The 16473-nt window shown below is 43.4% G+C and overlaps 1 protein-coding gene across 3 annotated transcripts in view; it reads right to left on the reverse strand.

Annotated features, from left to right (window-relative positions):
• tgfbrap1 (transforming growth factor, beta receptor associated protein 1) overlaps nucleotides 1-16473 on the reverse strand; it is a 108860-nt gene that overhangs the window by 42754 nt on the left and 49633 nt on the right. For all 3 annotated transcript variants that reach the window (XM_072476653.1, XM_072476655.1, XM_072476654.1), the window contains exons 6-9: nucleotides 14812-14850; nucleotides 13051-13133; nucleotides 11820-12161; nucleotides 4105-4162 (exon numbers count right to left, since the gene is read on the reverse strand). In XM_072476653.1, the coding sequence (XP_072332754.1) occupies nucleotides 4105-4162; nucleotides 11820-12161; nucleotides 13051-13133; nucleotides 14812-14850 (522 nt within the window). The remainder of the gene's footprint in view (nucleotides 1-4104; nucleotides 4163-11819; nucleotides 12162-13050; nucleotides 13134-14811; nucleotides 14851-16473) is intronic.

Raw genomic sequence — 16473 nt, forward strand, 5'->3', positions numbered from 1 at the left:
GAAAAGCATGAACAGAAAAGTGAGACACCACAGAAAAGCAAAAAGGTTGAGAGTGTACACTTTAAAATCACAGACATCAGCTAAAAAAAAAAAAAAAAAAAAAAAACTTTGCATGATTACAAATGTTTTTCATTAAATATTGGAACGGCTGATGTTTTTTGGGCCCCACTCCAAACTCTGTTCCCCAACTACTGACTCTGTCCCGCTGTTGGAAGATGAAGCAAGTTTGTTGCAATTTTGGTGTCAAATTTCATCCCAAGATGAGCTTCTGACTGCATATTTGTACCAACACCAAGACCTATTTCCATCTCCGTAACATTGCTTAACTTCGTTGTCTCAGCTCATGTGCTACTGAAACGCTTGTTCATGTCTTTGTTACTTCTGGATTTGACTATTCCAACACGCCTGGATGCTCTCTCACAAACAAACAAACAAATCTTTTATTGCCACAAGTGTGAAGTCACAAGTATGAAGTTAGTGAAAAACCCCTAGTCGTCACATTCCGGCGCCTGTTCGGGCAAGCCGGTACGGGAATTGAACCCGCGCTGCTGTACTTGTCCTGCATTACCGACCAGCTGACGAGCCATTTGAGCTAAACCAGCCCCATATTACCTTCTGTTAACTTAGAATCATAGATTAGAATCATAGAATTTACAGTGTAGAAGGAGGCCATTCGGCCCATCGAGTCTGCACCAGCTCTTGGAAAGAGCACCCTACCCAAGATCAACACCTCCACCCTATCCCCATAACCCAGTAACCCCACCCAACATCAAGGGCAATTTTGGACACTATGGGCAATTTAGCATGGCCAATCCACCTAACCCACACATCTTTGGACTGTGGGAGGAAACCGGAGCACCCGGAGGAAACCCACGCACACATGGGGAGAACTTGCAGACTCCACATAAACAGTGACCCAAGCCGGGAATCAAACCTGGGACCCTGGAGCTGTGAAGCAATTGTGCTAACCACAATGCTACCGTGCTGCCCAAACTTAGGGCCATTCAAAATTCTGCTGCCCATGTCTTCACTCACATCAAGACTCATTTCACCTATACCCCCATAAATCCACTAACCCAGAGTGATTCACAGTCATGAGGCATCTTCTTTTAAAATTCTCTTACTAATTTTCAAATCCTTCCATGGCCATGTCCTTCTCCATCTCCCGCAACATTCAGATGTCTGCACTACTCTAATTCTGACCACTCGAGGCCCCCAAGTTTAATCATTCTATGTTTGATGGCCATGTCACTTGCCTAGACCCTAATCTCTGGGAATACCCCCTCTACACTTGTCAACTCTCTAATTCGCTTGCTTCTTTTCACACTCCTTAAAATCCACCTTGATTACCAAACTTTTGGTCACCTTGCCGAATATTGGCATATGCGGCTCAGTGTCATATTTTTCTTTGTACTACTCCTGTAAGGTGCCTTGAGGCATTTTATGTTAAAGGCACGACATATGTTATTGCCATGCTAACAAATATTATGATCACTTTAGATTTACAGGACTATAAACTAATACACTGTTCACATTTAGGCATCTATGGCATTTTTGCGTAGCTAATGTCATGGGAAGATTGCATCTATAGTTTTCATCCAATACGAGATTTGGAATACCTATCTTCCTAACAATCTAACTGGATTGCCCCTATTTTGGGCAGTGGTCTTTGCCTGGGGGAGGGTGGGGTAGGTGTTGGGGGAGGAGAAAAATCTGAGAATGCTTCTAGTTGGACGTTTAAATTGTTAGACTCAACTCCTATAAGCACTTCACCTATAAATTTCTGTGGAAAGAGATTCACATCACATCACGAGAGAAAGTAAAGCAAACTTCTTCCAACCAGCAGTGAAAGTTGTTCTCGTCTAACCCACCAAATTACACCTCCTCTTGAGACAAATATCAAGCACTGGTCAAAAGAGCATGGGCTGGATTCGCTGTTCCTGAGACTAAGTGTTGACACCAGGGCAGGATTCATGGACTTCTACAATAGCAAAACTGACGCCGCACCTGGGCCGATTCAGCGACTGCTGAGGGGCTAGCACCGGGTGCACCATGTGGAGCATGACTGATTCCAATGAAAAACAGTCTGATTCACCGGGTCTGTGATTGACACTCAGGAGGCTGACAAGCGGCAGCTGCATATACACACTTCACTCCTCACACACACTCATCCTAGCCAACAAGATGACACTGGTCGCACTGGAGTGAGTCTATCCCATTGATGGGTTGGCTGGGGCCAGAGGGCAAATAGGGGAGTGGCCTGGGAGGACACCCTTACGCCCGTGGCACTAAGTTCGCTGTGGGCAATCACCAGTGTGCGCAGCTGCATGGCTGCCTTTCCGACTGCAGCAATGGTGTTCCGTGCCCGTCCACCCCGACCCCACAGCCCACCTCCAGGCCACACCACGCTACTCCCCCGCCGGCCCAGGCAGAAGCCCCCCAGCCCTGGCAGAAGCCCCCCTGTCCTGTGGCAGACCTGTCAGCACACTATGGCAATGTTGGACACTTTTTGTACCTCCTCTCTCCCCCGCAGCAGCCAAGGCACCCGTTTCACGATTTTTCAAAGCATAAGTGAACCTCGGCGTCAGGAATTCCCCACTGTGGAGGCAGAGAATTATGGCGGCCCCAGAGAATACTGGGTCAGCCCCACTAATGATATGTAAATGGAATTTACTGCATGTGCAGAGTGGAACACATTGACGCCGCTGTTGAGGCAATGGAAAATTGTGATTTGGCATGAACCTAGTTCCCGCCACAATTTTGGCATCAAAACCAGTTCTCCGCCTAATCATCTTTATGATTTCGGTGTCGGCCGACAGAGAGTCCCACCCCATATTTTTGGATATAACTGTACATTTTAACAAACTCCAATAACTAGCTACCTTGGACTGTTGATCACAGTCAGAATCAGGAATATGAAATAGATGCTCTTCCTGGATGAAATATTCACTGATTTTCCTGGATAATGGTTTCAATTTCATTGCATTTACATGTGATGCTCTAGTTTCATAACCAGTAAAATTTCCAAGTCACAGCATTCGCTGTAGAAATCCCAATAAACAGTGTCTCAGCAAGTGATTTACACTGGACAATTTCTAAGCCAAGCACATATAGTAGGGCACGCTGAGACAGTGGTTAGCACTGCTGCCTCACAGCGCCAGGCACCCGGGTTCAATTCCAGCCTTGGGAGACCGTCTGTGTGGAGTTATGCACTTTCTCCCCATGTCTGCGTGGGGTTCCTCTGGTTGCTCCAAAGATGTGCAGGTTAGATGGATTGGCTATGCTAAATTGCCCCTTAATGTCCAAAGATGTGCAGTTTAGGTGGGGTTACAGGAATAGGGCAGGGAAGTGGGCCTACGTAGGGTGCTCTTTCAGAGGGTCGGTGTAGATTTGATGGGCCAAATGTATTGTAGGAATTCTATGATTCCAGTACGTTTCGTAGCATCACTACTACAACAGCGTGCTTTCACTCAGCCTCATCTGTCAACTGGGAGAATAATTTATTGAATGTCACTGTACATGGACTCATCAGCATATTATAGTTGTAAGCAACGTCATATTGCACTAAGACTACTGCGTTCCAAGTGTAGGTGCCCTGCAACCGCTGCAAATGAAGTATGAAATTGCTTCAAAAATTTGCGAAATCTATGACTCGGGGAAATTGTTTACGCAAGAATAGGTCTCACACTATATACAAAGTACTTACATCAGTGGTATGCCACTGACCATCATAGGTTCTATCACTACTTTGACCCATATGAGCAGCCAGAAGACAAATATCTGGATTGCTCAAATTCACTAAGCTCAATGACAAATGCACAAAAGACAACGAAATGCAGAAAATAATTTCAAGACCACAAAAGAGCCTGCTTCTGGTGTCAGCGCTCCTGGGCTATACAGCCAGGCAATTTGGGAACCGTTCTCGTATTCGACAATTACCACATTAAGTAACATTTAACAATGAACATTTGCAATTTCCCTGCTCCTCATCCCCACCCACTAATTGAGAAACTTCAATAGTTTCTCCCCAGTGAATTTCACCAATGCAGATATTATAGCACGAGTAACAACGGTATTGAAATAGATGTCTAAGCTCCAATTTACCTGTAGTGCTGCTTCATTTTGACCATTATAATGGTAAAGAAGACCAAGTGCAAAATACCTATGTTCAGAAAAACACAAGTTTAAACATTAGTTAATTCAGCTTCAAAAGCTCAAGTACTGGATTTAAAATGTTGCTATCTTATGTTGTGCTAGATATCAGCAAACACTCAAACTTCAAAAATATAGATTAGAGCTGCTTGCATGGTGTCCCTCACCTTGAGGTACAGTCACACAATCACTTGCTACAATGCCAAAGTCAAGTGGCCATTGAAATGGCCCAAACCAAACTGTAGAAGGTGGGGATGTATGGGAGGAGTTGGGCAAAAGGGCAATTCAAAAGTAGCAAGAGAAAAGGCAACGTTGTAATAAAAAGAGTAACAGTTTGGGTAAAAATAAGCAAGTTGGGTTAGGAACAAACAGGTAATAAGCATTCGTAATTATGGTTGGTATCAGGGAAAAGTGGAAAAATCTTAAAGCTAACCATATGTGTGAAGCATTTGTTGTGAATCGTTAGCACAGATAGAAATAAATGTGTTTAATCCAATAGTTGTTACAAAGTCATGGTGGCAGTGTGACCAATGTTGGGAACTAAATACTCCAGGAAGCTTGGCTTTGAAAACCAATTGACAATACAGAAAGGGTGGAGTGGGTGATCTGATAAAGGATGAGATAAAAAGAGAGCAGCGTGAAAGGACCTTAAATCAGTTTGGATTCAGCTAACAAAGGGCAGAAAGCATTTGGAAGTAATTTATGATCCCCAACAATAATACTATCAGGCAGAATATAAATCAGTAAATTAAAATGCATGCAACAAAGGAAAGAGACTAATCATGGAGGACTTGAATCATCATATAGACTGGGAAACTAGATTTGTATTAAAAGAAGAGTTCACGGAATGCATTCAACATAGTTTTCTGGGTCAATCTATCAAGGAGCCAACTGGGGAACAGGCTACTTTAAATATAGTTTTGTGCAAGAAGACAGGGTTAATTAATAACCTTATAGCAAAGGACACTCTGGGGAAATGTGACATAGCTAAACCCCAAACGAGGATTTAAGCTGAATAAAGCAAACCATTTGGGTACAAAGGGCATGTTGGCTATGGTAGGTTAGACTAAAGATATGGTAATAGATAAGCAATGGCAAATATGTCAAGAAATCACTCATAATTCGCAATGAATACATATTCTCTTGAGGAATAAAAGCCCACAAGAAAAGTGATCCAACTCTGGCTAACAACTGAAGTGAAAGATTGTATTAGATTAAAGAAGCTTATGATACACTGTAACCTCTCCAGTCCGGAATGTTTGGGACCATGACATTTCTTCATTTCAGAATTTTCAGAATTATAGAATGACATTAGAATGCCTAACCACAAAATTGTGAACTGGAAACACTGCAGATATAAAAATTTACCCGAGTCATAAAACAGTGATAAAACATTACAAAGCAGTAATAAAAATGGTTTTACTTATCCAAATACTGTATCTTCAATTAAATTAAATTCCATTTAAAGAATTTTAATAATTTTTCACGCTACTTCGTGGTGTCGTAAACTGTTGAGTTTCTTGGATCTGCTGAAAAGATTTCCGAACAACTGATGTTTCTGAACAAAATTTTCAGACTGGAGAGGTTGGTTATTGTATTGTCAAAAAAGTAGCAAGCTTGAGGATTGGGAGGATTTGAGAGTTCAGCAAAAGAGGACCAAGAAATTAAAAGAGAGAAAACAAATTTGAAGCAGACCAGCAAGAGGTATAGAAGCTTTTACAATCTGTTTATCAGGTATACATATATAGGAGGGGTTGGTGAAAGTAAACGCATGTCCCCTAGAGGTAGCGAAGGAGAAATTATAATGGGGAAAAAGAAAACGGGAGAGGCATGAATGAATACTTTGCATCTGTGTCTTTCTATTGAAAAGACAAAAGGACATTTCAGAAATAGTGCAAAACTAAGCATTTCATGACAATGATGGCCTATGCCAAATCATAGAATAGAATCATAGAAAAGTTACAGCACAGGAGGAAGCAATTAAGCCCATTTTGTCCATGTCAGCCCGAGGACATCCAGGTGCCCTTTCTGATCCCACCTTTCTGCACCCGGCCTATAATCTTGCACCTTAGAGCATTTAAAGTGCAGACCCAGGTACATTTTAAAAGACTTTAGGGTCTTGGGGTTTCAAAAGAGCTAGCTGCAGAAACCATGCATGCAGTGGTTTATCATCATTCAGAATTCTTTAGATTTTAGAATGGTTCTCATGGATTAAAAGGTAGCAACATAACCTTGCTAAAGGAACAAGGCAATAAATAAAACAGGAAACTGTAGACCAGTTAGCCTGACATGAGAAGAAGGGCACATGCTAAAATATATTATTAATGATAATAAAATAGGACACTTTAGGCAGAGTCAATATGGATTTAAAGGGAAATAATGTTGAACATATCTTAGGATTTGTCATTAGCGGGGAACACAAGGGGAAAAACAATGGAAATGATGAATTTTATACTTCTCAAGAGGACTTCAAAAAGATGCCACACAAGGTTATTACATAAAATTATTGCACATGGGATTGAGGATTGAATAATGGGCAGAAGATAGAGTAGGAATTAATGGATCATTTTCAGCTTGGCAGTTGTAACTAGTGAGGAACCACAAGGGTCAGTATACAAGTCTCAGCCATTTACAATCTAGATCAATTACTGAAACAGGGAACAGAGTGTAACATAACTGAGTTCGCTGACAATACAAAGCTAGGTGGGAAGTGCACCGGGGAGGACAACACAAACTGCAAAGGAATTTAGATTGGCTGGGTGAGTGGAATAAGGTAAAGTCCCAGATGACCATAGACTGCTTTCCCCTTTGAGGGAGAGAGCTGACTGGTGATGATTTAACCGGAGGATCACCACACTTCAGGCAAGGAGCAAGTTTGAGAAAGCGAAGACTTTATGAATAACCTCAGCCGGTACAGAAAATGAACCCGCATGGCTGGCCTTACTCTGCATCACGAACTGGCTGTCTAGCTAAGTGAGGTAAACCGTTGAGTGGAGTATACTGTGGGGAAATGTAAAGTTATTCACTTTACTACTAAAATAAGAAAACAGAACTTTTTTTTTTTAAAAAGCTAAGAGACTGGGAAATATTGATTATGGAGAGGGGCTTGGTTTCCTTGTACATACATCACAAATTCAACATTCAGTTCATGAAATTCTGAAAGCGTTTATTACTCTGTACTGCAATCCCTTTGTAAACGAGTCTTATTACAATTTTATACGATCTTGGTGAGACCACACCTGTAATTCATTGTACTGTTTTTGTCTCATTACCCAAGGTAAAGCACACTTGTCTCCAAATGGGGATGTAAATGTTCACTTGATTTGATTCCTGGGATGAGAGATTTGGGGAGATTGAGTAGAATGGACCTATATTCTCTGGTGTTCAGAAGAATGAGAAGTCATCTCATCGAAAAAGTTGTTTTTTTAATTGGGGGCCATGTTGTGATCAGCCACACGCAGGGTAACAAAGGTTTTGGTTAGGCCCCTTTTTCTGCCTGTTTATGGGGTGACTTGGTCAAGAAAGTGGGAAAAGTGATTTCTCCTTTGAGGTACTATGGCAGGGACATAAAGGTTAGGGCGACAGTGGAATGCAGGGTCGGTGTGCTGCAGAGGGAAAAAAAAGGTGGAGGAAGAGATGTTATCGTCAATCACCCCACTGTCAGCAAAACAACTGATGGGCCTGATCAAAGAGAGCATCGGCGGGGGATGCAGGAAGATTGGTCGAAGGCGATCGAGAGAGCGGTGCCCCTCTTCGTGGTACCATGGAGCAAATGGAAAAGTGCCTGGAGTCGCAAAGGACGACAAATCGATATGTAGAACGGGTGGTGACGTCCTCCTTAAAGAACTGGAGCCAGTTGAGGTGGCATTTTGGTTTGGGGGAATAGGTCGGTGCTGGACCCTATTCGTAAGAATCACTTGTTCGCCCCGGCAGGGATGGATGCAACATTTAAGTGGTGGCATGATTGTGTATGTGTGTGCGTGTGAGACAGGTAAAGGATTTGTTCTTAGAAGGTAGTGTGCTGGAAAAATGTCAAATTAAGGAGTGCTGTATTTTGTTACTGAACGATTATTGATACGTTTTGTGTTCCCTGATTTGAATTAAAATATTTTTTTTTAAATCTCAAGAGGATTGACAGGGTAGATGCTGGGATGACGTTTCCGTGGCTGGGGAGTCTAGAACTTGGGGATAAAATCAAATTACTGCGGATGCTGGAATCTGAAACATAAACAGAAAATGCTGGACAATCTCAGCAGGTCTGACAGTATCTGTGGAGAGAGAAGTTGAGAGTCTGGATGACTCTTGGTCAAAACTAGAGAACTTGCAGATGCAGTCTCAGAATAAGGGGTTAATTATTTTAGACTGCGATGGGAAGGAACCTTTTTCCACTCAGGTTTATGGTTCTTTGGAACACTATCTCAGAACTGTGTATGAATAGTTATTGACAGCAATCAATAGATATTTGGATACTCAGGGAATCAAGGGATCTGAGAATAGTTCATGAAGGTGGAGGGAAGGTTGAAGGTCATACAATCTCCCATTGAACAGTGGATCAAGCTTGAAAAGCCAAATCGTCTATTCCTGCTCCGATTCATGTTTTTGTTCTTTACATCGAAGCTTAAACATAAAGTGGTGGGTAGTCAATCTCAGTGTTGCCATCAGGCTGACTTAAAATGCCTTTAGAATATTGAGTATACTAAAGAAATTGGATAGCAAGTTACTTTCTTCAATGAATGTTTAGCAAATGTATTGATTTAATATTCCAACTAATTTATTCTTAATTTTACTAGTTTGTAATCTTTGAATTCTAATTTTCAAACTAACCCGCTTATACCACAAACTTATACCACAAGAACCTTTTGATTTTGGGCTCACTATCTTTAGAGAAAAATTCTCTCTTGGTCTTCATTACACGCTATGGGTGGACTTTTACAGCCCCTCCCATCGGTGGGATATTCCGGTTCTGCAAAGTCAATGGACATTTTCAATTATGGTGCCGTAAAATTCCACCCTACATCTTTTATCCTGTTTAGGAAAAAGACTCTTATTCTCCTGGATGTTTTATAATTTTTCTTTCTTCCATATGATCTTTCATCCACTTTGGAGATTGCCCATTTAGCATACATTTAATTTTCTCTTTCATATTCAATAATAGAGTGTTGGAAATATTCTATTTTATTTCCATTGTGCAATCACCAATATTTCCCAGTTTCTTTCTTTTAACTGTGGCCATCAATACTTCCATATATTTGCAAAGGCATAGAATATAAGAGCAGGGAGGGTATGCTGGAACTATGTGAAACATTAAATGGGCCACAAGCCAAATACTGTGTGCAGTTCAAGATTGCAGCTATGAGGAAAGATTGGACAGGTTGAAGTTGTTTTCCTATTTTAAATTTAAAAAAATCTTCATCGTCACAAGTAGGCTTACATTAACACTGCAATGAAGTTACTGTGAAAAGCCCCCAGTCACCACATTCTGGCGCATGTTCGGGTACACTGAGGGAGAATTCAGGTGTCCAAATTACCTAACAGCACGTCTTTCGGGATTTGTGGGAGATAATCGGAGCGCCCGGAGGAAACCCACGCAGACATGGGGAGAACATGCAGACTCCGCACAGACAGTGACACAAGCTGGGAATCGAACCTGGGACCCTGACGCGGTGAAGCAACAGTGCTACCCACTGTGCTACCGTGCCGCCCAAAATAGGAAAAACAGTAATAGTTAGATTATCAGAATGGAGGCAGGTATCACAGGACTCATTTGGACTTGGTTTTTATTTGGACCAGAAACAAACTAAACTGGTCAATTCTGTTGCTTTAGTAAAAGGAGAACAGGATGCATAGCATTTAGTGCAGAAGGAGGCCATTCGGCCCATCGAGTCTGCACAGGCCCATGGAAAGATCACCCTTTCTAAGCCCACAGCTCCACCCTATCTCCGTAACCCAATCACCCCATCTAACCTTTTTGGATACCAAGGTCAATTTAGCATCTCCAATCCACCTAACCTGCACATCTTTGGACTGTGGATGTAAACTGGAGCACCCGGAGGAAACCCACACAGACACGGGGCGAACGTACAGACTCCGCACAGATAGTGACCCAAGCCGGGAATCAAACTAGACACCCTGGAGCTGTGAAGCAACTGTGCATGATTCACATTACTCAAGGATCAAAGTAACGTAATTTATAAGCAGCCAATAAGCAGAGCTAAGGATGCAGAAGATAGCTTAGAATGTGATATGGAAACAATAATTAAATTGTCTCTTTCATTGGATACAAACTGACAGGCAAGAGATCTGGGTGTGCATGTCCGCCGATCACTGGAAGTGGCAACGCATGTGGATAAGGCGGTCAAGAAGGCATACGACATGCTGTCCTTCATCGGTCGGGGCATTGAATATAAAAATTGGTAAGACATGTTGCAGCTGTACAGGGCCTTAGTTAGGCCTCATTTGGAATATTGTGTACAATTCTGGTTGCCACACTACGAGGGGGATGTGGATGCTTTGGAGAGGGTACAGAAGCGGTTTACTAGAATGTTGCCTGCTATGAAGGGCATTAGCTATAAGGAGAGGTTAGATAAACTCAGTCTGTTCTCACTGGAATGACGGAGGTAGAGATGCGGCCAGATAGAGGTCTACAAGAATATGAGTGGCATAGAATCATAGATCATAGAATTTACAGTGCAGAAGGACAGAGTGGATAGTCAGATGCTCCTTCCTAGGGTAGGAGAGTCAAGTACAAAGGGACATAGGTTTAAAAGTGCGTGGGGAAAAGTTTAGAACTGATGTGCAAGGCAAGTTTTTAAAAAAAAATTATACACAGAGGGTGATAAATATATGGAAGGCGCTGCCTGGGGAGGTGGTGGGAGCAGGTAAGAGAGCGGCGTTTAAGGGGCATCTAGACAAATATATGAATAGGGTGGAAATGGAAGGATTATGGACTCTATAAGTGCATACGGTTTAAGTTTAGGCAGGTACCATGGTCGGCGCAGGCTTGGAGGGCAGAAGGGCCTGTTCCTGTGCTTTGTTGTTGTGTGTCGGATAAATGTGAAAAAGCAATTGAAAAGCTAGAACACTAGGATAAGAAACAGAATAGTATAATACAAATCTACAGGGATTGCACTCCTGTAGCATAACTAGTCAGATCACTTCAGAAGTGCATTCAGTCCTGGTCACCATACCATTAAAAATATATTAAAAAAAATATATACACCTGCATTGCAAAAGGCATAGAACAGAAGTTTAAAAAAAAAAGACTAACCCCAAATGTAACGTGCATGAATCATGGGTAAAGGTTAGAGCAGTCTACAATGAAGGAAGTTCAGAGGTTGACCTCAAGTAATAGTGTACAAGCATTACAAGCAAAGGATAGTTCAATGAAAGCTAAGAAAGCAGGTTCACTGGAAACAAATAGAAATTAATATTTCATTTAATGCAGATATCAGGAAGAAATGTTACTTTTTTGAAAGATCTGTTAGGCAGAGTAGGAGGGTTGAAAACAGATCAGAGTCAGGAATCATCCTGCTTTGAGATACTTAGGAATGAACATTGTTTAGGCCAAACTGCCTTCTACGTCCTCTACTTTTCTTATGTTCTCAGAACACAAAAGGTTATGATACCCACCAAATTTTATGAAAATACAAGACAACTCAATTACATACTTCTTGTGTTTCTCCAGCCAGGGAATACTGTCCACCAAGAGACATGAATTTTCAGAAACCAACAAATCCAGCAAACTGTCATGATTAGCTTCAGCATATAGTTTCAGCAAAGCTGTGTCTACATCTTCTTTATAACCATTTGCTACTTCAGTGCTCCGAATCTCATTCAAGTAGCTCATAAGGAAGCGCTTGCACTTTGCAATCTTCTCTTGGTCACCCTGCATTAGTTGATTTAAGTCAGCATATTCATGTAATGGAGGATGGGAACGTATAAATGTAGAGGTTGAAGGAAGCAGCAATGGATAGAGAGACATCAACTCTCTTACATCGAGCTGGCCATTCCTGTTGGCAAAGACAAAATTAAAATAAAAACAAGCCATCAATGTTTAATAAAATATGCTCATCTGGATAGTAAAATGATTCAGACTGTCTCAAAGGAACTGCTTTATCAATAAAAGGCATTACATCATTAGACATGAACTAAATGTGACAAGTATTAATCATTGTAACTGGAGGAGTGGGAATGGACTAATTGGATAGCTCTTTCAAACAGCATGTGCACAATGGGCTGAATGGCCTCCCAGCTGCGCTGCAAAACTTTTTGATTCAATGACACTTAAGGGGCATAGTTAATTTAAGTTTGTTTGACGGAAATGCTTAATAGGTTAGATAAAGTTGAACCTTTAGACAAACAGAAGAACAAATAGAATTCTGAAAAATTGTGATAGCAACTGCAAAGGTTCATTAAACACCATTTAAGACAATGGATTGCACAGCACTGAACTAATAGATTGGCTGCCCAGATTAGACTAGAGTGGCTGTCATAATTATACTGAATCACGTAAAGCAAATTGCATAACAACAAATTGCAGTTCGTACGTAATAAGGTTGGTTACTGCTTTCCTAGATTTGATATTTGGACACTTCTTCCCTCAACTATTATTTAAATATAATTAGATGTAGAATTTGGTAAAAATAAAATGAAACCAATAATTTAAACATGACACATTTAATAAGCATAATCTACTGTGCAACAGTTAACCAATTTCCCTGATATTTGTTGCTTAATTAAAATTTTGAAGTACCAGTCTTGTGAAACATACAATAGAAACGTAATGCAAGATCCCCAACAGTGGGATTAATAAAAACCGTTAAAAGAAACTATATGTGTGCGCAAAAACTTTGGAATTAGTACAAACAAAATCAGCCAAGGTACCAGGGATGCCCATACCTGAAAAGTTCTTTAGCTTCTAAAAATTGAAGCTGGCTAAACTGTATAAATCCTGCTTGCTGCAGAATTCTTCTGTACATACCCTAAATATTAAAACAAAAGTGGTCAGTCAAGTATCTATGAACAGCATTAAGTAGACATATAGTTAGCTGAAGCCTTACAAGAATCAATGCGGATTATTAACTGGGGCTTTTTTTAAATCTTAAAAACAAACAAAAAGAGTTACATTTTTTAGATGCAAACATCACAAGTTATATGCACTATTTAGAAATATAGCCCCATGGATGTTGGCTATACTCTGATCAATAATTATTTATACAAATTTCCAAAAGTTAGCATAGAGATTATTACTTATAAACACACTTTTCTGCAAAAGAATAAGGATTCAATCCATATTAAAATTATGCAATAAAATCTCTCTAACCAAATACTACTGCATCAAATTCAAGTATTTTGCGACATGCACAATAAAAGCAACTAATTTCCTAGCACTAGCAAGATAAATTAGTGATGCAGTTTTATTCCAGTGCAGAATTCATCACCCTTCATGCACGACACTTAATATTTCACTCCCAATATATTATTATTTTAAAAAATATATTTATTCAAATTTTAACAGATTTTCAACAAAAAGAAACAAAAACACAGCAATCAAAAATTATACAACAATTATACATTGGATTTCCCCTATATACAATACCCCCCATATGACATTTAAAAGCACCAATAGGGAAGCCCCCCCCCACCCACCCACCCAAACGCCCCCCCCACAACCCCCGGGCTGCTGCTGCTGACCTCCTAACGCTCTGCGAGATAGTCTAGGAACGGTTGCCACCACCTGAGGAACCCCTGTACAGACCCTCGCAAGGTCTCAAGCTTGATCTGCCATGTCATTGATCCAAGCTTCCACACTAGGGGGCTTTGCATCTTTCCATAATAGCAAAATCCTCCGCCGGGCTACCAGGGACACAAAGGCCAGAATACCGGCCTCTTTCGCCTCCTGCACTCCCGGCTCGTCCATTACCCCAAATAATGCCAACCCCCAGCTCGGCTTGACCTGGGCTTTCACCACCTTGGACATAGTCCTCGCAAAACCTCTCCAAAACCCATCCAGCGCCGGGCACGACCAGAACACATGGACGTGATTTGCCGGGCTTCCCGAGCACCTCCCACACCTGTCCTCCACCCCAAAGAACCTACTCAACCTCACCCCTATCATATGCGCTCTGTGAGTAACTTTGAACTGTATTAGGCTGAGCCTGGCGCAAGAGGACGAAGAATTAACCCTACGCAGAGCATCAGCCCACAGACCCTCATCTATCTCCTCCCCAAGCTCCTCCTCCCACTTGCCCTTTAACTCCTCCACCGAGGCCGCCTCCTCTTCCTTCAGCTCCTGGTAAATCGCCAAAACTTTGCCTTCTCCAACCCATACACCCGAAATAACCGTGTCCTGAATCCCGTGCCGGGAGCAGTGGGAATTCCCTCACCTGCCGCCTCACAAACGTCCTCACTTGCATGTACCTGAAAGCGTTTCCCGGGGGTAGCCCAAACCTCTCCTCCAGCACCCCTAGGCCCGCCAACGTCCCATCGATGAACAGGTCCCCCATTCCTCTAATCCCTGCCCGATGCCAGCTCTGAAACCCCCCATCCTTCCCGGGACGAACCGATGATTTGTCCCCCCTGTTCCTGCTACGGTCCAAAAACACTCTTCACCCTCGGGGTCTTATTCGCCCACACGAAACTCATGATACTCCTACTTACCAGTTTGAAAAAGGCCTTGGGGATCATAATGGGAAGGCACTGGAACACAAAGAGAAACCTCGGGAGGACCGTCATTTTGACTGACTGCACCCTACCCGCTAGTGAGAGTGGCAGCATATCCCATCTTTTAAAATCCTCCTCCATCTGCTCCACCAACCGCGTCAAATTGAGCTTGTGCAGGGCCCCCCAACTCCTAGCTACTTGGATCCCTAGGTACTGAAAGCTCCTTTCCGCCCACCTCAGCGGTAGCTCGTCTATCCCCCTTCCCTGGTCCCCTGAATACACCACAAAGAGCTCGGAGTTTATACTCCGAAAAGTCCCCAAACTCCCTTAGGATCTGCATGACCTCTGCCATCCCCTCCACTGGATCTGCCACACAGCAACAGGTCGTCAGCATACAACGACACCCGGTGTTCCTCTCCCCCCCGGACCAGTCCCTCCCATTTCCAGGACTCCCTCAGTGCCATGGCCAGAGGCTCAATTGCCAGTGCAAACAACAAGTGGGACATGGGGCACCCCTGCCTCGTCCCCCGGTACAGCCAAAAGTACTCCGACCTCCGCCGATTTGTAGCCACACTCGCCACCGGGGCTCTATATAGCAGCCTGACCCAGCTGATGAACCCCTCCCCGAACCCAAACCTCCGCCACACTTCCCAAAGATACTCCCACTCCACCCGGTCAAAGGCCTTCTCCGCGTCCATAGCTGCCACTACCTCCGCTTCCCCCTCCACCGGGGGCATCATAATCACATTGAGGAGCCTCCGCACATTTGTATTTAATTGCCTACCCTTCACAAATCCCGTCTGGTCCTCATGGATCACCCCCGGGACACAGTCCTCAATTCTCGTAGCCAGCACCTTTGCCAGCAACTTAGCATCAACATTGAGGAGCGAGATCGGTCTATACGACCCACATTGCAGTGGATCTTTGTCCCACTTCAGGATCAAAGAAATCAGTGCCCTAGACATTGTCGGGGGCAAGGTCCCCCCCTCCCTCGCCTTATTGAAAGTCCTCACTAGCAACGGGCCTAGCAGGTCCACGCATTTCCTGTAGAATTCAACCGGGAACCCATCCGGCCCCGGGGCCTTCCCCGCCTGCATGCTCCCCAATCCTTTAACCAGCTCCTCCAGCCCAATCGGTGCCCCCAAGCCAGCCAGCCACCTCCTCCTCCACCCTCAGGAACCTCAGCTGATGTAAGAATCGTCGCATCCCCTCCTCCCCGCTGGGGGCTCAGACCTGTACAGATCCCCATAGAAGTCCCTAAATACCTAGTTTATTCTCACCGCACTCCGCACCGTATTCCCCCCTCTATCCTTAACTCCACCAATCTCCCTCGCTGCCTCCCTCTTACGAAGCTGGTGTGCCAGCATCCAACTCGCCTTCTCCCCATACTCATACGTCGCCCCCTGCGCTTTCCTCCACTGTGCCTCTGCTTTCCCTGTGGTCAACAGGTCGAACTCCGTCTGGAGGTTCCGTCGCTCCCCGAGTAGCCCCTCCTCGGGGGCCTCTGCATACCTCCTGTCCACCCTTAATCTCCCCCACCAACCTCTCCCTCCCCTCTCTCTTCTCCCGGTGGGCCCTAATGGAGATTAGCTCTCCCCTGACCATCGCCTTCAGCGCCTCCCAGACTACCCCCACCAGCACCTCCCCGTTGGCATTGGC

Source organism: Scyliorhinus torazame, chromosome 15 (assembly GCF_047496885.1).
Source record: "Scyliorhinus torazame isolate Kashiwa2021f chromosome 15, sScyTor2.1, whole genome shotgun sequence".
NCBI lineage: Eukaryota > Metazoa > Chordata > Chondrichthyes > Carcharhiniformes > Scyliorhinidae > Scyliorhinus > Scyliorhinus torazame.